The following is a 24,514-nucleotide window of genomic DNA, read 5'->3' on the forward strand; positions in this document are numbered from 1 at the left end:
CCGGATAGACGAGTTACTGGACAGAATGGCCAGGGGCCAATACCTCACCACTATTGACTTGTGTAAAGGGTATTGGCAAATCCCCCTGGCCCCAGACGCCATCCCGAAGTCGGCCTTTGTCACCCCATTTGGCTTGTACCAGTTTAAGGTCATGCCATTTGGGATGAAAAACGCCCCAGCCACCTTCCAAAGGATGGTGGATCGACTCCTAGATGGATTCCAGGACTATACATGTGCCTACCTGGACGATATTGCTATTTTTAGCAATACGTGGCAGGAACACTTAGCTCACATCGGAGCTGTACTAGATAGGATAAGGGAAGCAGGTCTGACCTTGAAGCCGGCCAAGTGTAGTATCGGCATGGCTGAGGTACAATACCTGGGACATAGAGTAGGGTGCGGTAAACAAAAACCCGAACCCGCCAAAGTAGAGGCTGTAGCCCAGTGGCCCACCCCTAGGACTAAGACCCAGGTTTTAGCGTTTCTAGGGACAGCAGGGTATTACCGGAAGTTTGTTCCCAATTATAGCGCCCTGGCCAAACCCCTCACTGACCTGACCCGTAAGAACCTTCCCCGCCAAGTAAACTGGACCCCGGAGTGTGAGCAGGCATTCCAACAATTGAAAAATGCACTGATAAATGCCCCTGTCTTGGCAGCTCCCAATCCAACTAAACGTTTTCTTGTTCACACAGACGCTTCTATGTTTGGATTGGGGGCAGTACTGAGTCAAGTCGGGGCCGATGGCGGGGAACATCCAGTGGCTTACATCAGTCGCAAACTGTTACCTCGAGAAGTAAGCTACGCCGCCATCGAAAAGGAATGCCTGGCTGTGGTGTGGGCCCTAAAGAAGCTACAACCCTATTTATATGGACAGCCCTTTTCCTTGCTCACGGATCACAACCCGTTAGTCTGGCTGAACCGGGTGGCTGGAGACAACGCCAGGCTGCTGCGCTGGAGTTTGGCGCTACAGCCTTTTGACTTTAATATCCAGTACCGGCCGGGTAAGCAGAATGGAAATGCTGACGGGTTGTCAAGACAAACTGACTTAGAGAAATGATCCGTGAGCCCCCGGACATCCCCAAGCCGATCCGTGTTGGATCAGACTGTGTATGCCGGCTTGTGGGCAAGGGGGAGCAGTGTAGCGGATTGGTACCGGGCTGTCCCACGACATGTATGAGAATAAGTGTATTTGGTCATATGGCTGGTTTAATGTGTATGTACATGTATAGAAAGCATGGTATCCGGGTATAATGACAGTTAAATGTATGTAAAGAATTGTATTCCTCTAGTTGTTCGGTAGAATCATTCAAATAAAACAAGGGAATGAAACTACCGAACAACCAGACCACCCAGGAATGAGTGTGCCTCCAATTACTGTTTGCAACAATGTTGCAAACAGGTAATTGGCAATCAGTGCAGTGTGGTCTTTGTCCTCTGGGTGGCCGCCATTCGGGAAACAAACACGTGGCGGCGGCCATCTTAAACTACCGAACAGCGGTGTTTTGCCGTCGAGTGTCTGGAACTAAAATCGGACACTTGACTAGGCAAACACCGCTGAGACCTCCATACTTCCAGAAATTCGTATGGAAACTACCGAATGACCCGCCGTTCGGTAGAAAGAGCCCCATAAACAAGGGAATTCATTCAAACCCTCTCCAGGCTCTATAACACAGGCAATTCGCCTGTTTTCATTCCCTTGTTTGTGACCGACCGCAGGGCCAAAATGCATGGAACTGTTTTCGGATACTTTACCCATGCGGTCGGTCAAATCTTTGGAACCCCATATCTCACGAACCATTCATCCGAATGGGCTAATTTTTAAGTATGTTGGTCCCCCAGAATAGAGCTATCTGGGTATGTTGGATTTGTGGATGTACCCCAAGTATTTAGGGTACATCCAAAACTCGGGGAAAACTGTGTACACAATAAGGGGATTATGATGCTAGAGGAGGGGAGGAGATCTGTGGGAGGTTACTACTTAGAGATTGGATAATGTCTTAAGTGATAGAACCTCCTCCCTTGCATGGGAGAGGGCTTTATAAGGAACTGTGGAATAAAGCTTGTCAGTCTACTCCTGAAACTGTGTGTCGTCCAGTTATTGGGATTGCGATGGGGATACTGCTGTATTACTTTACCTGCTGGAAACCTTGCCTATGGACTTAACATCACCTTGTTCCTGAGCCTCACTGGAATCTCTAGTGGAGAATAGCTGTGCAAGATCGGCTCTCCGCTACACCGTTATAAACATAATAAGAGAAGCCCAGTTGCCCAAGGTTTAGCAGAATTACATGATTGTACTGCTCCATCTCTGGATGATAATGACACCGGAGATGACTTCCTAGAAGAGCAATTGCTATCCCCTTATAAAGTTTATGATGAGGAATACTGTCGACCACTACCGTGGGTATACATTGATGGTTGTTGATATCACCACGTCGCTGATGCTGAATGGAAGTTAGTTGCAGGTATAGGAATCGCCTGGATAGGTGATTATCCCAATGTATCTATAGGATACAATATTGGTCCCAAAAGCAGTCAGCTAGCCGAACTCTGTGCAGTATATAAGACCATCCAAATGGCAATAGAATATGGTATCAAAGAATTTGTTATCATAACTGATTCCAACTATGTTCGCAACAGTTTCGTTGAATATCTGCCTAGCTGGAAACGTAACCAAATGCTGAAAAGCAATAACAAACCTGTTAAACATGGGAAATTGTTTTGTAAAATCGATGAGTTGGTTAAGGAACATGGTTTAACCATATATTGGAAGAAAACCAAAGGCCATTCTAAAATAGAAGGTATTGACAAGGATGGTAATGACTTAGCCGATTCACTGGCAAAACAAGCAGCCATCAATGGTGAAACCCTAAACATTGATGATCTTATGGGTTCAATTCACGTTGAAGCCATAACTAGACGACAGGCTAGAGATAATGCCGACTTAAATGTTGTGCAATGGAGTCAAGAAGCTCCTAGTGAGGACCTGATTACCAGTCAGAAGAATGAACCCGTCATAGGTATATTCTATAAATATATAGAAGACCCTACTGTCAATCCCATCACAGATGAGAATTGTAAAGATAATGAAGATTTACGAATCTTGATGAGATGTAAAGTCCAATTTAGTATCATGGATTGGTTGCTGGTCAGAACTTCTAAACATGGTATTCAACAATGGGTAGTCCCAACTGTTGGAGCATTAACCGAGGGTTAATGCTCCAACACGCACATGATGCACCTACATCTGGGCATCGTGGTGATAAGATCACATATGAGATATTGCGTGATTATGCATATTGGCCACATATGTTAAGAGATGTTAAGACATACTGTCAGGGATGCTTGATTTGTCCGCAATATCAACCCCATGGTCCAACCCATTGTGCACCACTTCAGAAGAGGGGGGTGTCATTACCCTGGTCTGATATCCAAATTGACTTTATAGGTCCTGTAACAAGATCTTCAAGAGGTAACAAATACATGTTAACCGTTACATGTATGTACACAAAGTGGATAGAGTGTTTGCCTTGTGAAGAGAACACGAGTACCACGTGCGCCACTTTGTTGATTAACCATGTCTTTTCCAGGTTCGGTCTGCCTCAAATAATTGAGTCAGACAGAGGTAGTCATTTTACCAGTGAAGTAATGGCTAAAATGTGGAACATTCTAGGTGTTAAACGAAATCTACATATTGCATACCGCGCTGCGTCTAGCGGGGGGGTAGAGCGATATAACCAGTCTATCGTTAATATTCTGAAGAAGTATGTTAAGGAGTCTGGTAAAGACTGGGACATTAAATTACCCCTAGTTTTAATGGCGATTAGAGCTACACCTAGCACTGCTACCAAATTGTTACCTTTTGAATTGATGACAGGAAGAAAGATGGTTTTACCACAGCATTTACTATATCGTACTTCGGATCATAACTTGCACAATGCTGCCACTACGCATCAGGATATCGAAGATTTGCGCAAGCATTTACAGCATGCGTTTGCTTTTGCCCAAAAGAATCTAGAAAAAGCAGCGACAGGGGTTAAGACCTAATACGATTTAAAAACCACGAAAAAGGAATATGAGTTAACAGATCAAGTCTATCTGTATAACTTTGCGCGAAATCAGGTCAAGGAAAATAAATTTTTACCTTCTTGGAAAGGGCCATATGTCATCATTGACAAAATTTCCCCAGTAGCGTACAAGATAAAAATTCCTAAGGATGGTGATTTTATTGAAAAGTGGGTTCACATTAACCAGTTGCGTGCTTGTCATCATAAATCTCAATTAAGGATTATAGGTGTGGATTCGGATGCAGAAGGGTGAACGACTAACCTGGATGAATGCTTGATTCACGTGGTATCGTATGATGTGAAATGTTGTGATGTGCCATGATCTCATGTACGTTCATGTCATTAACCATTTCCTTGTCATCCAATAACTACATTTCTAAGCAGGTTACTAGCTTGTTTAACTGCTATAGGCATATTGCTGAGGAGTCAGTAATAAATGTAGTGAGGGATGAAGTTATAAAAATAGAATTAGAGAGAATACATATATTGATGAATCGTAATAATGTGTTGTCCTGGGCCAAATTATGTCACACTGTTATAAGTTTGTATACTTAACAAACCTTGAATCATTAGTAGATAAGTCTGAAACGAGTTCCTGATCCGTGACTGTTGAAAGATGTCCAAGAAGGATGTGGCGTGTTTCTGGATCGTACTGCTCCTGTGCCAAGAGCTACGGACCAACCCGATCGCAGAGATGGGACCATCCTCCGGCATCCTGATTCAAGAGGCACCAGGGTTCATCTTGACAGAGAAGAGAATCCTTACCCGACGTGTGTTCGTCAGCTTGGACCCCAAGATTTCCATCGAGAAGGCGTACAACATTTCATCGATGCAGCTTCCTGAGTTACAGACTTGGTACCAGATGCACCTCCAAAGAGCACAGGACCGTGTGCGAAACATCTTGGAGCAAGCCCGGAAACCATTTGTATCCAGTTCTATTTCGATGAGCAACCGACCCAAAAGGTTCCTCACCGCCATAATTGTTGCATTAGTTTGTGCCACTATCGGTGCAGTTGTCGCAACTGGAATGTCTGCAGCCAACTCTATTACTGTCCAAAAGCTGGATATGGAAATCTATGTGCTAAAGCAACACATTAACGATATTCATCAGGCGATAAAAGAGCAAAGAACACTTCTCCAAGACGTGTTAACTATTGTGCAAGACACAGTTGTTACAACAAATTTGCATTCGGAGTTAATTGCCAAATCCACTGAGTTGCACCAAAGTCATGACTTATTTAAGCGTGGACTTCTATTTCTGCATGACCTAATATTGTTCCACACATTTGCTTTTCTTGACGAAGTGCAAACTGGAATGATCGAATTGGCAGGGGGACGCATACCTCTGTATTTTGTATCCAAAGATATTGTTCATGCGATGCTTGCCAATGTGGATGGAGAAACAATTGAGCCCATGCAATTAAATCTGGCCTTTGAGATGGGGAGCGCTATACCTCTCTTAATTGATCCGGAACATATGTAGATTTGCTTTTTATTGGCCATACCATATGTAACTCCCAAAAACATTTTTAAATGAAAACAATTTACAACGTCGGTACATGGAAGGACAATATCCATGTAAAAGTCCAAACCCCAGATGTTTTGGCTTTTCAACCGTGGATACCAGATTGGTATTCAATACCCATTTTGAATGACTGTGAAAAATTCAAAGACAATAATTTCCAATGTGATGGAAAACCTTTTCTGTACGATTCTACCAATGCTTTGTGTGGGATCCAGTACCTTAAACATGGCTTTGAAACATGTCAAGTAACTATGTCAAAAACCGACAGTAATGCGTTAGTACATGCTATTTTAGTAAAAGATAAATGGTTGGTAAGCACGTGTCTTAAAAACATGAGTGTTTTTCGCAGGGACCAGGTGACTAATAAAGTAATTGCCTTACCAGCACCTGTCTCACTGATCAAGGAACCCCACGACTCTCGTATCACCATCGGTGACGTTACGCTTTACCCAGTGTACACTGACGTCATCGCAAGTGCTATCGAGATGGGGGATCCCTTCCAGAATCTAGATATCCCTCTAGATCCTAATCTAAAGTTCTTGCTGGACCATAAGCCCAACCACACTATCCAAATGTCAATCAGAAAAGATAATATTTCTGTGGACACATTTAAATACTCTGAGTTAGATACTGACCTTATTGCTCGTGTTGACTGGTTCATCCATGTTAAGATTGTTATTGGGTGTGCTATGATAATAATGATATTATGGTTGATTGTACTAAGTGTAAAGTTCAAAACTCTTACAGGTACAAACATATACAAACATGTTCATTCCACACACGGGCCTATGTTAGAAATGATGTGATTGCACAATATGTCTTGTAACTTCCGTAGTGCTTATTCATAAGCTAAATTAATTTTTGCTATGAAATGCACTAAAGGGGGGTTATGTCAGGGTATTTATATCGGCAGACATTTTGTGCTATGATAGAAATTAAAATGTACATTGTCAGTCACTCTGAACAGAGTAGACTCCATTTTGTTATTTTCAAGTTAACAAAGAGACACAAAATTTCTATCCTTTCTGTAAAACTAACCACTTTGCCAGAGCTAAAGGAATGCATAGTATGAACAAATCAAGTGATAAGAAGACTGTCTAAATGCTAATGGAATATAATCAATTCTAAAACCCAGACATTTGTGACAGAGTCCCATTGTAGTGAAAGGTGATATTAAGTTTAAGAACTGTCATATTAGAAATTATAGCAGAATTTGGAGACACATAGTCTGAAGAAAGCCCAAAGAAAATGTTTGATCTGACAAGAAAACTTAAATTATAAACAACTATAAAGATAACCTAAATGACGTCAAAATAGCCACCAGGAAAAGTTAACTCTTTCCTGGATAGGTATGTTTAGTGGGACGAGACTGCCCTCTATAGACCAAATACTTAAGTTGCTATCTGGAAGGTAACCACACACCCAGTTTTCTATTGGTCTATTACCTAGTGACGAACAGAGAATCTTTTCCTTTAACAGTTAAGACAAAGGGAAGAGAGAGGTATGCAGAGGAGGCAGAGAGTATGCAGAGGAAGCAGTTGGAAGCAGGCTAAGTCAGGAGACAGAGAAAGAGACCCATGACATTCAGTTCCTGAGACTACCTACTAATCTGATAAAAAATATCTACTTAACTGGTAATTATACTGGCTTCAATTAGTTAATCTAAATTAATTAAACTTTTCTAATAGCATGATATATGACTGGATAAATCACGATCAGATTTTGATATTTAGAAATCTTAGTTAAATAAGAAGTACATGGTTATAACCATTCTATTCTGCAGATAGAATTACAATGATTATGTATTTATGTGACATATCACATGTTAGCATATCGTGATATTTATCCAGGTGTATTGATTTGCTCTAAAATAAGATAAAATATATATTTAGGCAAGTTAAAATTCTGCTTATAGAACATGGTAGATTAATATTATTGGATGGTCCCAGGAAATGACTAATGAGCTGGTTTAATTGTTATTTTATTTAAAATTACATGAGAATAGGTCTTAATTACTTAGGAGGTCTAGCCAGCATTGAAAGGGTTATTCTAACTGTCAGCTAAAGTTTTTATTGCTATTCGCTGGAAGCTTTCTCTGTGAAGCCCATCATAAATCTTCTTGACAATTAAGACTGTGTTAGCCATTGGAAGATGTTTTTACATTACCATATTGTATTGCATACCGTGTTATACTGAATATTCATTGATTATTATCACGCATGTTACATATTATTATTATTTAAATTGTCACAATAAATTGTATCTATTTTTATAACAAATTGTGATTTTATTTATATGGAATACATTTCACTTACACGATAACGATCTTTGGGATCTGAGAATTGAAATAGTGGGCAATTCTCAACTGTTTACTATTATTATCCCATAAATATCCCCACAGACCTAAGGTTCAAGAGTTTTCGGGAAGAACCGAACAATTAATCCCTAGATGTCACTTTTTTCCACAGTATAACCAGAGTCCCTCTTTTCTCCTATATTGTTTTTCTGCATCAGATAATTTTGTTGCCCCTAACTGCATTGGTTTAATGTCAGAAGATATAGAGAAATCAGGAGCAGTGACTCTGGGTGTTGCAGCTAAAGCAGGACGTTTGGATCTACTCCTACTGTTTTTCTCTCAAGCATTTATTAATATCGATCAGATAATGAATAGGATCTTCTAAACAATCAGGTAGATTTCTAGCTGCAACCTCATCTAGAATGTTGTCATTAACACCTTCCCTGAAAGCAGACACTAACCCACTAGTGGGCCAATTGATCTTGGATGCGAGCGTGCCAAATTCTATCGGGTAATCGATCTATTACCCTGTTTACTTTTAGGGCTTTAGCTGCGCTCTTCCAAAAAACACAAAGGATCTGGCCTCTCTAAAGCTTTGTCTATCAGTTGATGCATTAAAAAACAAATATGGATCTGTCTGTAGTGAAGGACTAAAATTCTATATGGTTAAAAAACCCTCTATATGTGTTTAGGATTACCTACTGTAACGTATCGACGGGCACCACGACTGGATACCTCCGTTGAAGGATGCTCCTATCGCTTCCTGGGGACTCCAAGCACTGCAGCAGACACCACAACCACCGAACCGGAGAAACATATAAATTCTCTCAAGCATATGAATGCTGTATACAGCCGAATAGGACAAACCATGCGAATAGGTTTACACTCCTAGCAGTCAAACTGGAACAGCATACAATAAATCCTCCCCCAATAATGAGACGACACTTCACTTTGAGGGTTAAGCAGGAACTCCAGATTTATTCACACAACCTCCTTTTAAGACATTCTCCCATGCAAGGGAGGGATCCACAACAATTAGTACCACAGCCAATAATGTACCAGTTACCTCACACACATCTCCTCCTCTTAGTGTGACACATAATCCCATTATTCCAGACACAAATTCCCTGGGTTTCTGAATGTACCTGTAAACATAGGGTTACCCCTTTAAATGTTGCATCCCCTGGTAGCCCTGATCTGGGTGAGACACATATCCAAAAATCACCCAGATCGGACCAGGGTTTCGGGAATTATGGAGGGTTAAAGTTTTGACCGACCACATGGCAAAAGTATCCGAAAATAGTTCCATGTATTTTGGCCCTGCAGTCGGTCACAGAAAAGGGAATGAAAACACACAAATTGCCTTGTTTGTGGGGGTTCTTTCTACCGAACGGCGGGCCGTTGGGTAGTTTCTACACAAATTGCTGGAAGTCTGGAGGTCTCAGCGGTGTTTGCCTAGTCGAGTGTCCGATTTTAGTTCCAGACACTCGACGGCAAAACACCGCTGTTCGGGAGTTTAAGATGGCCGCCGCCACGTGTTTGTTTCCTGAATGGCGGCCACCCAGAGGACGAAGAACACATTACATAAATGGCCAATTACCCGTTTGCAACATTGTTGCAAACGGTAATTGGAGGCACACTTATTCCTGGATGGTCTGGTTGTTCGGTAGTTTCACTCAATTTAATGAATGGAGTGATTCTACCGAACAATCAGGCGAATGCTGCATACACATATACAATTTACCGGACACATAATAACATACATAATATTTAAAACAGCCGGAATGCAATCTGCTACACAGTCTTAACCCCTTAAGGACCAAACTTCTGGAATAAAAGGGAATCATGACGTGTCACACACGTCATGTGTCCTTAAGGGGTTAAAGGGGCATTGTTCCTAAAAGTCATAATATGTCCACGGATGGCCCTTAAAGGGCCAGTAGCAGCAATATAAAATACCACATGCCCAAATATTGCATTCAAAAGTACAAATTTACCAGGGGCCATAGTCAGCAGGTAGGAGGCGGGCAGCTAGGCCTCTCCAATGCCCAGTGGCGAGGCGGGTTCCGCCACACCAACATATCTAGTCAAGTTAGTGGATATATGCTTGCTATTTAAAGCTTCCAATACAACTGGAATGTTCTGAATGTGTAGAATTCCAAGGAGAAATGTACACTGTCCTATTTAACAATGTTTGATGGGCCTGAGCAAGCTGATCCATTTGGTGGTCTAATTCCTCAAACTTGACCTCACAGAAGAATTTTTGCTTTTCCATCCCTGCAGGGTCCATAGCCCTATCATAATGTCACGAGAAGTATACCAAAACTCACAATAAATGGTGAGACGGAAAAAAGAGAGATGGAAATAGAAATATTACTGGGCATTAGAGTGGCTGGACTTAAACAAAGTCGTTAAACAAAGTCAAAACTAGCAAAGGATTACAGATAGATGGAAATACAATAGCAAGATGGGTCAAGATTCCAGAGGTACTCAAATAGCAGAAACTAGCTGAGGTCAAAGCCAGAAATACAAACAGACTTAGGAACGCACTTATCAAGTACAAAGGTAGAAGCCACAACAGGGTAATGTATTAGAGCTAAAACAGGAGAGAAATAGTGAGACATCATTGAACACAAATAGTTTATTTAGAGCAGTTAAGCATATACAGTTGCAAGAAAAAGTATGTGAACCCTTTGGAATGATATGGATTTCTGCACAAATTGGTCATAAAATGTGATCTGATCATCATCTAAGTCACAACAATAGACAATCACAGTCTGCTTAAACTAATAACACACAAGGAATGAAATGTTGCCATGTTTTTATTGAAAACACCATGTAAACATTCACAGTACAGGTGGAAAAAGTATGTGAACCCCTAGACTAATGACATCTACAAGAGCTAATTGGAGTGAGATGTCAGCCAACTGGAGTCCAATCAATGAGATGAGATTGGAGGTGTTGGTTACAGCTGCCCTGCCCTATACAAAACACACACCAGTTCTGGGTTTGCTTTTCACAAGAAGCATTGCCTGATGTGAATGATGCCTCGCACAAAAGAGCTCTCAGAAGACCTATGATTAAGAATTGTTGACTTGCATAAAGCTGGAAAGGGTTATAAAAGTATCTCCAAAAGCCTTGCTGTTCATCAGTTACAATTAAATACAAAAACAATATTAATACACAATATATACAAACTTTAACATAGAACAGGTAGGAAATATATAATCAACCATGACACGTGCATTCTGTTTTGAGGTATGTAGAGAGGGACCCCTTAAATGACTTTAGGCTTGGGGGAGATTTGCAAGTGGTCAGGAGGCCGTTCCATAATTGCGGTGCACTGTAGGAAAAGGAGGATCGGGCTGCTTTCTTTTTGTATTGAGGTAGAATAAATAAAGTGTTGGTACTGGATCGGAGGTTATAGGAGGTGGAAACAGCCGGGGAGAGCATTCTGCTCAGGTAGGGCGGGAGCTTAAAGGACCACATACTAATTTTCCTGGCACTATAGTGCCCTGAGGGTGCCGCCACCCTCAGGGTCCCATTCCTGTGGCGCTGAATGTGCCGTCATCGGCTGAATGCGCATGCGCGGCAAGAGCCGCGCGCGCATTCAGCCAGTCTCATAGGAAAATCACAGTGAGAAGCGCGGAAGCGCCTCTAGCGGCTGTCAATGAGCTGTCAATGTCCCATTCCCGTGGCGCTGAATGCGCCGTCATCAGCTGAATGCGCATGCGCGGCAAGAGCCGCGCGCGCATTCATCGGCTGAATGCGCATGCGCGGCAAGAGCGCATTCAGCCAGTCTCATAGGAAAATCACAGTGAGAAGCGCCTCTAGCGGCTGTCAATGAGACAGCCACTAGAGGCTGGATTAACCCATAGATAAACATAGCAGTTTCTATGAAACTGCTATGTTTACTGCAAAAAGGGTTAAACCTAGCTGGACCTGGCCCCCAGACCACTTAATTAAGCTGAAGTGGTCTGGGTGCCTATAGTGGTCCTTTAACAGAAAAGCTCTTAAACACAAGGCTGGAAAGATGAAGGGTGCGTCTGGATTCCAGTGACAACCAGTTTAGTTCTTTTAGCATGTCACAATGGTGGGTCCTGTAATTACATTGTAGCACAATTCGGCAGAATGAAATATACCATGTGTTGAGTTTATTAAGGTGGGTTTGTGGTGCAGGTGCATATACTACATCCCCATAATCAATGATCGGCATCAGCATTTGCTGTACAATCTTTTCCTTTAATGTAGGGCTTAGGCAGGATTTGTTTCTGTACATGGCACCTAGTTTTGGATAAAGTTTAGATACAAGTTTTGCTATGTGGAGGCCAAAAGTCAGTGTACTATTTGATTTTGTTTTGATAGATAGGTAGGAATTGTGTAATTTAGGTACTGTTCCAAAGATCATTGTGACAGTTTTGTCAATGTTTAGGAAGAGTTTGTTTTTTGCGATCCACTTTTCTACCTTTGTGAACTGGTCTTGGAGCACAGCCTCAAGCTGCGGTAGATCAGATTTGCTTGTATAGATAACTGTGTCGTCTGCGTACATGTGTACATATGAGGATTTGCAGACATTGGGCATATCTTTTATGAATAATGTGAATAGTAGGGGGCCGAGAATGGAACCTTGGGGAACACCACACATGACTTGGAGAGGAAGGGAGTCACTGTCAGAAATGGACACATATTGTGAGCGATCCGATACATATGATCGAAACCAGGTTAGCGGCCAATCACCCATATCCAAGTTTTTTACTTTGTGCAGTAGAATGTTGTGGTCTACTGTGTCAAAGGCCTTTGTAAAATCAAGGAAAATAGCTTGTTAGGTCTCGTTGTTACATGCCAGTTTGGGTGTCATTGCCAACTTTTTTTTTTTTTTTAATTCTTTATTTTTCGTGCATTCAGGTTTAACAGATATGCTCGTGGTACCCCAAAGGCAGTCCACTCGCTTAAATCAAAGACTTTTGTTGCAGTGGGGTAAACATAGACATATGCACATTTTATATTTAAAGTGAGAGTAAGTGGTGATAAAGCATGAGCAGTGCCTATGAGCACGCTGAGATGTAGAGAGTACGTTATGTGTGGAAGTCAAGCTTGAATAAACAATATTTGTGTCAATATTAAATGTAATGGAAAAATTAACTTTTAACATCGTTGAGGTGAATGTGGTAATGCAGTTGTAAAAGAGCTTAAGTATCTGAGCAGAATATTGTTAAGGGGTGGGATGAGAGTTGTGTGTGTAGTATTTCGCTGGCATTAGCTGTCATGTGTGATACAAACATTGTTATTAGGCATTAGGCATTAAACAGGTAAGACAGGGTTAGTATGGCATAAGTTATAACATGTTAATAACTTGTTTCTGATCCCGGGTCTGGTGAGTCTGCCGTGTCCAATGAGCTGGTGTCGGGATGAGCCTGAAGTCAGCCCTCCTCTCATGTGGGCCACATTAGGTAAATAGTCTCATACGTGTTAGCATGGGGCAACCTATGGGCAGGTTATACATGCATGCAGGGCCCAGAAAATTTAGATAACATATCAAAACCATGTATAGAGTGGGAAATGCCGCTGGTTGGAAATGATTAGGTATGCCTGTGGAAGTCTAGGCATGGCTGGTAGGTTGCGGAGAGTCAGTGGTGTAGCCCATGCCCGTCGGATAAAGTCCCATTAGCCAGGAAGAGTGTTCAGTAGTGAGTATTGGCGCTGATCTCCACCAGCTTTGCGTCGGAGCTCCTTGCCGCTTAGTCGCCTCGCTCTTCTCCCCTGCACTCGTGTGCGGGGCCTTGTTTCGGATTCCGTCTCCGGTATTCAGTGGACTGTTAAGAGCCTCGGTGTCGTGGGTCAAGTGAGCTGGCGGGGCTCTGACATCGCCCCTCAGTCCTCCGTGAGTACCTCGAGTGGAGAGGGTCTGGGCTTGGCGGCAAGTCGGCCTCTTTGCTCCCAATGCAGCTCTGTAGACCAGTGGCACTTTTTGTACTCCTGGTGCAGGGGTAGAGACCTTCTGGGTAGCGGCTGTGCATCTCCTTGGGCGGCCTATGCGGTGAGTCACCCTCTCAGCTCTGCTGGCTGTGGGCCGAGCATAGGCTCTCCGAGTGTGTCGCTGTGGCTTGGCTAGCGGTGGGCAGTGTGTGGGGGGTCTCAGAGTGTGTCGGGACCCAGGCTGGCGGTGTTGAATGCGTGGTCTGCGCATAGCCTTCATTCTCCTCTGCTGCTTTGCACCGGTCGGTGGCATAGCTGTGCCCTTGGGAGCCGGTTTGTGTGCAGGTGAGGTGTTGGGTAATGGAGAGACCGTTGTAGTGGCCTGGGTCCGAGCCAGTGTGGCCCACAACTGTGCCCAAAAATGGTCGAAGGCTGCTGCTATGCGGTCCTCGTGGGGGATCCCGCTCGCCTGTTGCTTTGGTAGAGGTTGGGTGAGTGTAGGCCCAGAAGCCTGGTCAGCAGTCGCCATCCTGGTAGCTGAGAGAGGGATGCAGGTAATTGTAGAGGCTTTTAGGGTCCTGTGACCTGGTGGAATGTGGACCGGGATAACCCCCGCCGGTCCATAGGGGGGGGAACGTGGGCTCAGCAGTGTGTCAGCCGGGTACAGGAGCGGGGGGAGAGCGGCCGTCTCTCCCGTGCTGCCCATGTGTGTAGGCCGCTTGTTGGTGCCGAGCGGGGTATCCGCATTTGAGGTGTCGATGTGTAGGTCTTGATGTCCCCCGCTCGCTAGCAGCGTTCAAGGGCCCGGTTTGGGTATCAATTTTAGCAGATTCTGCGATTATTTTCTGTCGGCTTAGGAGCTGTTGCTGCTTGCGGTCAGGCCCGCCCCCCCCCCCCCATTGCCAACTTTTAAGAGGGCAGTTGTAGTGGAATGATTCGGGCGAAAACTCGATTGATCAGGGGTCAGATAGTTAGATTGTGTGTAATACTCACATAGTTGCGTATGGACGCAATTTTCTAAGATTTTTTACATTACTGGGAGCAATGATATTGGGCGATAGTTAGAAACTAAAGTAGTGTCACCACTTTTATGGATAGGCACTACTCTTGCAGTCTTCCAAAGTTTGGGTATGTATCCAGACACCAAGAATTTGTTAATTAGGGTTGTGACGGGTTTAGCAATTGCCGGCGCCCTGAGCTTCAACAGCATTGCTGGGATTTCATCAGGTCCAGACTGGTCTTTCATTTTTAGATTATTAAGGTGTTTCTTAATGACACTAATAGGTACTGGTCTAAAAATGAACTTGTCTATATTGGGTCTTTTCAAATTTAGTGGGGCCTGATCCACATTTGTAGTTTCAGGATGCGTGTCATTTATTAGCTTGGCAATCAGGGTAGTGGAGCATCCGACAAAATAATTGTTAATGGCTTTTGCTACATCTAAGTAAAGTTGCAGGGTTTGGTTATCCACTTTCACAGTGTAGGGTTGGGAGCGGATTGGGGGAGTTTGTAGTTTATTTATGACTTTACAAAAGTTTCTAGGGTTTGATGGGTTATTGTTCAGATTTTCACAGAAATATTGGGCCTTGGTCAATTTTGTTTATTTTGTGCATATATTTTGCCATTGTCTATATGCACAGTGATCATTCGTAGAGCCAGTACGCTTGAAGTTTGACCACAATGAATCTCAAAACTGGTACACTTGGATAAGGTCAGCTGTGATCCAATTCATATGTGCCCCTTTTACTCTCACCTTACTTGCTTTATGAGCAGCATAATTTTCACAGGTGATAAGCATGGCATCTAACATGTACTGTGTGTGTAATTCCTGGCAATATCTCATCTATTAAAAATTAAGTACGTAGGGGAAACCAATTTCTGTATAGCATGTAAACAAAGTTTGGGTGCAGAGGGTAGAAAAAACCACCCCCTCCACTGGTCTAACAGTAATCATATATTCAAGAAAATACCTGCACTCTTATTTTCAATAAAAACTAATTTTATTTAATGATAAATAGTAAAACCTAATACAAATAAATCTATACACACCCATAAAGAAATAATTAATAGTTGACACTCAATCCATACTATAGACATGATTCTTATGTATATTTAATATATAGATAGTACAAAAATGATTAAGTAATTAATAAACCCAAAGTTTATACAAATAAAGAAGATAAAAATATAGAGATTGCTTTACAAGATATTTACCTAATAAGTGGAAAGAACTGAACACCCAACCCAAGGCTTTTCTCAAGGGTGAGTTGTAGTCACCAACCCATAGGTCAAGCATGTCAAACTCAAAGTCTGGCACGGGCCACATAAACAAGGTTTAAGTTTATGTGGGCTGCAAAAACAAAAAAATACCTAAAATTGTCATAGAAACATAGGTTTATTTTAAAAAGTACAGTATAAAAAAACAAAAACAGCATCCCCCTCTACTAAACTACAGCTCTCCCTTCTACTAAATCCCAGCCCCCCCCCTCTACTAAATCACAGCTCCCCCCTCTACCACCCTGTGCCAAATCTGGTCCTCCTGCTACTTCTTGAAACCCTGTGAAGGTGGAGCACGTCGATGTCACGTGGCGTTGCGTGCCTCCATGCACCTCCAGGTACTCCACTGTCCAGTCGCAGCCAATGTAACACTGACCAACACACACACTCCCAGACAGACACACATACTCACTGACAGACACATTTAAACATTCTTGCACTCACATTATTTAATTTATTGTTCCCTACCTTTGGGAGCTGGTATGGGGATCTTCTGTCTGGAGATCTCCTCCCTGCTCCCTCGCGCGGTTTAGTGATCCCAGGTGCTGGAATATGATGCCATATTCCGGCGCCCGACTTAACTACAGACGGCGCGCACGAGGGAGCAGGAACACTGAGCTCCCTCGCTGGCCCTCCTCCCCGGCCGGGTAAGTGTTAGCAGAGTAGGCACCTGTAATGTGGGGAAAGCAAGTGCCTACTCTGCTATAACATCAGCATGTACTCGCGGCTCGCCGGGCCACAAAGATGAGTTTGACATGCTTGCCATAGGTCATTTGCATTATGTTGTCTGTTGCTATAGCAACAGTACACCATTTCCTTTTTTCCGGCTCCTGTTTACTTTGGTTACCAGGGTTACTCATGTGCTTTCAATTTCCGTGGGAGGTGTGGGTAATTATTATGGGAGGTGTCGTGGAACACATCCAAAATGGTGCTGGAACTCAATCGGCGAGCACTAGAAATATACAGTTTCTGGATATTGTGGACAGCTGTGCAGAACGCAGATCATATGGTAAGCATCTGAAACAGAGGATCATCATCCAATGAGGTAAAAAAGATGGATCCACACCCTCTGAAGCACCAATAATTGAGAGGAACTTGTCCTATTTAAGGAGAATGGGGAGGGTGGCTTAGTAAACTGCTTTGCACCTAAGGATGTTGTTTGTATTTTTTTTTTTTTAATTTGTCCCTGAGGAAGTCCACATTTGTGGAGGAAACGCGTTGGACTATTTTAAAATTATTTTATTGGGGGCAGGGCCTGACCACCATGCTGGTCGCATGTCACTGAGGCTCCTGCTAAATTTAACCTAAACGGCAGAAATCATGGACTTACCGCTGCTATTCTAACAGAGTAGTCCCCTAAAGATAACAGGAGACGGTTGGCACCATCATAAACTACATCAGGGGAGATCGGGAGTTTTGGGGCCTTTGCGGTACGAAACTTTGGTGCCTGTGGCCTACTCGGGAGCGGGGCAGACGGCCACTGCCCTGCTCGCAAGCCTAGCTGCCACACTACAACACTGTAACACCTCGTAGTAATAATAATAAAAAAACTCCCAAAAACCAAAACATTTTAATCACATTTTATTCAGTGTTGGGAAGACTCCCAGCTGCAACCACTACTCCTCTTCTGAGATCATCAAGCCAGAGGATTTCTAGTCCGTTTCAAAGCTGGGGACCCACTATAAGAAGCATTCCCAGCATTTGGTGGTATCAGGCTGTGTATGATGACATAGAACATTAGAAAGGAACTCTATAGTCACTCAGACCACTTTAATGAGATGATGTGGTCGTGTCATGCCTCCCACCCTGCAGCTGAAAATATTGTCATATTAAAGGAACCGCAATGCTTTCACTGTAGGTTTAATCTGCCTATACTGGATGTCATTCTGACATCCACTAGAGGAGCTTATGCTGATTGATGCAACGCTGCGTTTTGGTGCATATCCTCCTAAAACTTTTCTACGGGAAAGCATTGGATTGGATGAGAATACTAATGCCTGACCTGAAGAAGCAGAACACAAGAGACCAGTGTTGGTAGAGAGAAAAGGTAGCAAGGTCATGGTCACCTAAATGGTAATTATGATAGTATAGAGTTATGAATACGCATTTGTATTCCCAACACTATAGTGTTTTGCCTGAAATGTACACTATAGACACAAATGGTCTGGGTGCAGTGACCCAGTCCCCTTCAATGAACACTACAGGGTCAGGAACACAAAAATGTATTCCTGACCCTATAAAACCACTATCTAGCCTCCATAAATATTGTACAATTTTACCTTCATTCCAGTCTGCTGTTGCTGGCTCTTTGAATGATGTCATTAGAGGTGATGATCTCAGCCAATCACAATGCTTTCCCACTGTGCAGCACTGCCCCAAGAAGCACCTCTAGTAGCCATTTGAGGAGTGGCCACTGGAGGTGTTCCTAGGCTGTAATGTAAACACTGCTTTAAAAAAAAATAAAAAAAATTACAAAGTGTTTACAGAAACTTACTATTCTCATCAGAACAAATGCATTAAACTGTATTTGTTCTGTGGACTATCGTATCCCTTTACCCCTATAGCTGAAAACATCGCAGTTTTAGAGAATGTGTGTCTGTCAGTGAGAGTGTATGTGTGTCTGTCAAAGAGTGTGTGTATGTGTTAAGGTTTGTGTATATGTCACTGTGTGCATCTAAGTGTGCGTGTGTGTGTATGTGCCAGTATGTATCAGTGTGTTTGTATCTATGTGTAAGAAACATATACACACTGACACAGAGATACACACTCTGGCGCATACAAACACAGATATACAAAGGGTTCCACGGGAAAAATTAATTGGGAACCCCTGCAGTAAAGTAATACTTCCTGATATTATTCTTATTGCATTGATCTCCATGCTGGTGCTTTACCTCCCTGGTTGAGTCTCTGTGACCTAAGCCCAGGGGCGGACTGACCGGTCGGGCACTTCGGACATGGTCCGAGGGCCCGGCCGGGAGGGGGGCCCGCCATCAGGGGGCCCGGCCGCCCATTTAAATGCTGCAGCCGCCTGAGCGCTCTCTTAAGAGCCTCAGGCGGCTGCAGCTTCTCACCTCCCCTCCCCTGTAGCGTGGCCGAGCTGCTCTCTGGTCCGCGGTGCCCGGCCGGAGTGATAGGAAGGTGCACACTCAGTGTGCACCTTCCTATCACTCCGGCCGGGCACAGCGGACCGGAGAGCAGCTCGGCCACGCTACAGGTGGGGGTGAGGGGGGGGCAAAAAGAGAAAGGGAGAGGAGGGGGGGGCAAAAAGAGAAAGGAAGGGGAGGGGGGGGCAAAAAGAGGGAGGGGAGGGGGGGCAAAAAGAGAAAGGGAGGGGGGGCAAAAAGAGAAGGGGAGGGGGGCAAAAAGAGAAAAGGAGGGGAGGGGGGGCAAAAAGAGAAAAGGAGGGGAGGGGGGGCAAAAAGAGAAAAGGAGGGGAGGGGGGCAAAAAGAGAAGGGGAGGGGGGCAAAAAGAGAAAGGGAGGGGGGCAAAAAGAGAAAGGGAGGGGAGGGGGGCAAAAAGAGAAGGGGAGGGGGGCAAAAAGAGAAGGGGAGGGGAGGGGGGCAAAAAGAGAAGGGGAGGGGGGCACAAAGAGAAGGGGAGGGGGGCAAAAAGAGAAAGGGAGGGGGGGCAAAAAGAGAAAGGGAGGGGGGTAAAAAGAAAGGGGGGTAAAAAGAGAGAGGGGGTAAGGGGAGGGGGGTAAGAAGAGAGAGGGGGGTAAGAAGAGAGGGAGGGGGGTAAGAAGAGAGGGAGGGGGTTAAGAAGAGATGGAGAGGGAGTAAGAAGAGAGAAGGGGGGGAGTAAGAAGAGAGAGGGAGTAAGAAGGGGGTAAGAAGAGGGGGAGGGGGGAGTAAGAAGAGGGGGAGGGAAGAGTAAGAAGAGGGGGGGGAAGAGTAAGAAGAGGGGAGGGGGGTAAGAAGAGGGGAGGGGGGTAAGAATAGGGGGGTAAGAAGAGAGGGGGCAGGAGTAAGAAGGGGGTAAGAAGAGGGGGAGGGGGGTAAGAAGAGAGGGGGCGGTAGTAAGAAGGGGGTAAGAAGAGGGGGAGGGGGGTAAGAAGAGGGTGGAGTAAGAAGAGGGGGAGGGGGGGTAAGAAGAGGGGTAGGGGGGAGTAAGAGGAGGGCAATTGCCCCCTCCCCTGTCCGCATGCACCGTGCGGGCAGCCGGCAGGGGAGGGAGGAAGAGAGGACCCGGGAGCTCAGCCTGCAGCTCCTCTGGGTCCTTCTTGCGCGAGCACAGATCGTTGCCGCGGTTACCACGGCAACGTTACGGCTCTGGCGAAAGTAAACTCTAGCCCTGGAGCTACGGGCTAGAATTCACTCTCATCACTGTGACCACCAGGGATTCCTGGTGGTTGCAGTGGTGAAAGTGAACTCTAGCCCCATAAACACACTACCCCCACACACAATACACATTCACACACTGCCCGCCACACACACCATATACATTTACACACATTGCCTCACACACACACACATACACTGCCCACCCATACACACACAGCCCCCTATACTAACATTGCCACAAACATACACAGCCCCCTCATACACACATTGCCCCACACACCCTACACATTCACACACTACACCCCCTCACACACACTGAACCTTTCACACACACACACACTGCACCCCTTACACATTGCACCACTGCTCCTATACCCTACAACAGCCTCATATCCCAGCAGACCCCAGGTAAGTTGTCAAACTGTTCTTAAACGGTTTGACTACTTACTCTGGGAGGGGGGCTCGGCCCTCCTGGCACCATAACGACTACACAGAGCAGTAGTGGTTATTGTGCATGGATTATTTCTTTAAATAATCTCCAAGTGCCCCAGTAGCCAGCAAGCCAGCCAGCCCACTGGCCGGCCAGCCAGCCAGCCCACAGGCTGGCCAGTAGCCAGCCAGCCAGGCCACAAGGCACCAGTTACAGCCAGCAAGCCCACAGCCTGCCAACCGCAGCCAGCAAGCCACAGCCTGCCAGCCAGCAAGCCAACAGCCTGCTAGCCACAGCCAGCAAGCCCACAGCATGCCGGCAGTAGCCAGCAAGCCCACAGCCTGCCAGCAAGCCCACAGCCTGCCAGCAAGCCCACAGCCTGCCAGCCGCAGCCAGTAAGCCCACATCCTTCCAGCAAGCCCACAGACTGCCAGCCAACAACAGTAATTAAGGTAAGAGGAGCCAACTTGGCCTAGGTATCAGCGAGCTATGTTGTGTTGCTATATTGTGAATAGGAACCAGAGTGTTGGAGAGACCCCCCTCCAGGCCCCATTAGACTCCATTGTAGTCTCTAATGGGACCTGGAGAAAATTATTTCTAACACACTCTCTAAAGGACACTGAGATAGCCTCTGCTAGAATACTCCCCCCCTCCATGGCCCATTAGCCCTCAATTGTAGTCTCTACTGGGGCCTTGAAGGGATTATTGCACTTTTGTTCCTTGTGTCTAAAGATTGTGTAGGGTGTGGCTGGAGGCGGTGCATGGAGGCGGGACATGGGTGGTGCTTGCTGCGGAGTATGGGTGGGGCCTGTAAGGGGGCCCTTGATTTATTTTGCCCGGGGGCCCTGAGGGTTCTCAGTCCGCCCCTGCCTAAGCCAATACGAGACTTCCCTATGGGCTCATGCGCATAGGCAGCAAAACGGCATGCGGTGAAAATCAAAGGCTCACAGTGAGTGGTTTTGAGACATAATAACAGATCAACGCTAGTGGCGGTCTTCCTGATAGCCAATAGAGGCATGTTAGCCCTGCAGTAAAAACATTGTCATCTGTGCAAGAAAAAAAACAAACCCACAGCAAAACAGAAATGGGCATGGAACCCAGACCTCTTAACTTAGATGGGTTGGTCTGGGTACCAATAGATTCCCTTTAAATTTTATTGGCTACAGCAAGAGAGGGGAATTGTAACTCAGCACCACCATCCAGGATAAAATTCCAAGCAGGAGCTAAGAATCAAATAGAGAGCTACACACAGCCTGCAAGAGGTCAGTAAAGAAGCTGAACGTTCTACCATCCTGAACCAAGTCCAGCCATGCCAGAAGTCAACATGGCGGCAGAGGCGTCCAGTCTCCACTTCTTCCTTATTGTCTATGTTTAGCCCTTTGTAGAGGTGTGTCCTAGCTGGTGTCTCATTGGAGGAGGAGGGGGGTAATCCTGCTTTAGCCGCTGTTACCCGAGACCCATAGCATAACCTGCTGTCGCTCTTCTGGCTGCTTTTGCTGTGACCACCTCGCCACTGCCAGCGAGCAACATGCCGAACATCAAGATCTTCAGCGGCAGCTCCCACCAGGACTTATCGCAGAAGATATCCGACAGGCTGGGGCTGGAGATGGGCCGTGTGGTAACGAAGAAATTCAGCAACCAGGAGACCTGGTGAGTAAAAGCACGGCCCGGGGGTTCGGCGCGTTCAACAACGCGACCGCCTCTGCCTGCGCTACAGGCGGTCATATAGCGGCCACTTTTAGTTGCGGGCTTGATGGCGCAGCGGTACCTCTCGCGGATGAGAAGGAAAGAGGAGAGAGCGGGTAGCGAGAAGCTGGACGCGCACGTGTTGCCGGGAATTGTAGTTCGGGAAATGGCTTGCCGCCAGTGCGCGGAACGTCCGAAAAACTACAAGTCCCTGTGTGCACTCTTGCAAGTAGCTTTCATCTACTGTGAAACACGTGGGAGAGGGTGATTTAATAATCTTAGGGGGTGGGGGAAAGGTTAGTCAGGAGTTGTGGTTTCTCTCCAACCTAAGCTTTACATTTCATCCAAACTCATGTACTACTAGATTAACAAATTGGTGTTAGTGTGAATATTTTTGCATAAAAAGTAAATCCCATTAAAGACAGAGGCAATTTGACTATATGTCAAAAATTACCTACTAAGCCCTCAGTGAATACTCTTCTAACCACCAACTTCGTACCCCTATGTTTACCCTTTGTGTCACTAAACCCCACTCCCTCTAGAATGTAAGCTCATTGAGCAGGGCCCTCCACCTCTCTGTTCCTGTATGTCCAGCTGTCTGGTTACAATTACATGTCCGTTAGTCCACCCATTGTACAGCGCTACGGAATGTGATGGCGCCATATAAATATTAAAATAATAATGTCTGTTGAACCATAATTTGCCTCTTTCAGCCTCACGTATTATAGGTCATTGTGCTCAGGAGAGCAGTGCTTTTACTTCACATCATATATTTGTATATTGAACACAATTTAATATAAATAAAATCTAAAAAAAATGTAAATAATAAAAAAAAATATTTTCCAAGTTCTGCGTGGAATTTACTGCAATAATACAAGCACATTTGTGTTCAGTGACGTCTCACGAGTAAAACCTTACCCCCTATGTATACGTTTCGTGGTGTTTTGGAAAGTTGCAGATTCAAATATAAAGCCTGCTCATTTCAGTTTTAACGCATTGATGTTTGCTAGGTCTTTGTTGTCTTTGAGACGCTATGGCAGCCCAGGAATGGAAATTACCCCCATCATGGCATACCATTTGTAAGAGTAGAAAACCCAGGATATTTAAAATGGGCTATGGCCAGTCTTTATTTTATTTTTATTTATTTTGTTCAGCAATTTAGTCACAAACTATGGCCAAAGTTAGTGCTAATATTTGTTTTATTCATTTTTCACAAAAATGATATCCCCATTATATGTTTTACTGCTCTTAAACACTCCTATTTATGTTCATCAATGTCTCACAAGTAGAACGGTACCTCTTGTGTAGGGATTTTGTACAGGTCAGATATAGGGCTTGCAAATTAAATTATCTGCCTGGGTTGTCAGGCTGGTCCCTCAATATATTATTAACATCACATAATTGTTTAAAAATCTTACTTAAATATACATGTGGAATTAATAAATATATATGTATATTCTAAGTATATTTTGATATTATAAAAATACACTAAAAATAGATATATATGTATATACATTATTATTTATTTTAACGCACTGCTTTTGTTGGGTGGCTTAGTAAGGGGTTAATTGAGACATCAGAAGGAAATACATTTTATCCAGCTAGATTCACTTGCTTTCATGCAAATGAGTGATAATTTGAGTACTATTTGCTTGTTGGATTAAATGTTATTATCTCCCCAACCTGCTTCCAGTGGGCAAATAGTTTGGGTTTTTAAAATACAGTCGTGGATTTGAAACATTTGGCCCGGATTTCGGCATCCCTCAGTGTTCGAAATCTAGACCGAATTGCAAAATCCGGACTTTGTTAAATTTCATGATCACCTGTCCGTATTTTGCAGTCTCAAAGGCTCCATTTGGTATTGAATTAGTTTGACTTTAGTGAGTCACACAGACATCTATGTTCAATGTTGGATTGCAGTCCAAATACCCCTATTTGCAACTCGATGTATTACCCTGTTAGTAGTAGTAGTAGTAAGGGGGATGAATTTTTATTTTATTTCAATTTTTTTTTTTTTTTTTTTTTTGTCCATCAGC

General features: G+C 44.3%; 1 protein-coding gene across 1 annotated transcript in view; it reads left to right on the top strand.

Annotated features, from left to right (window-relative positions):
* The first annotated feature begins 22,184 nt into the window (after positions 1-22,184).
* Positions 22,185-24,514, top strand: part of PRPS1 (phosphoribosyl pyrophosphate synthetase 1) — a 29,943-nt gene continuing 27,613 nt past the window's right edge. The window contains exon 1 of the mRNA XM_063432424.1: positions 22,185-22,442. Within this exon, the coding sequence (XP_063288494.1) occupies positions 22,321-22,442 (122 nt within the window). The 5' untranslated portion in view covers positions 22,185-22,320. The remainder of the gene's footprint in view (positions 22,443-24,514) is intronic.

This window comes from Pelobates fuscus, chromosome 9 (assembly GCF_036172605.1).
Source record: "Pelobates fuscus isolate aPelFus1 chromosome 9, aPelFus1.pri, whole genome shotgun sequence".
Lineage (NCBI taxonomy): Eukaryota > Metazoa > Chordata > Amphibia > Anura > Pelobatidae > Pelobates > Pelobates fuscus.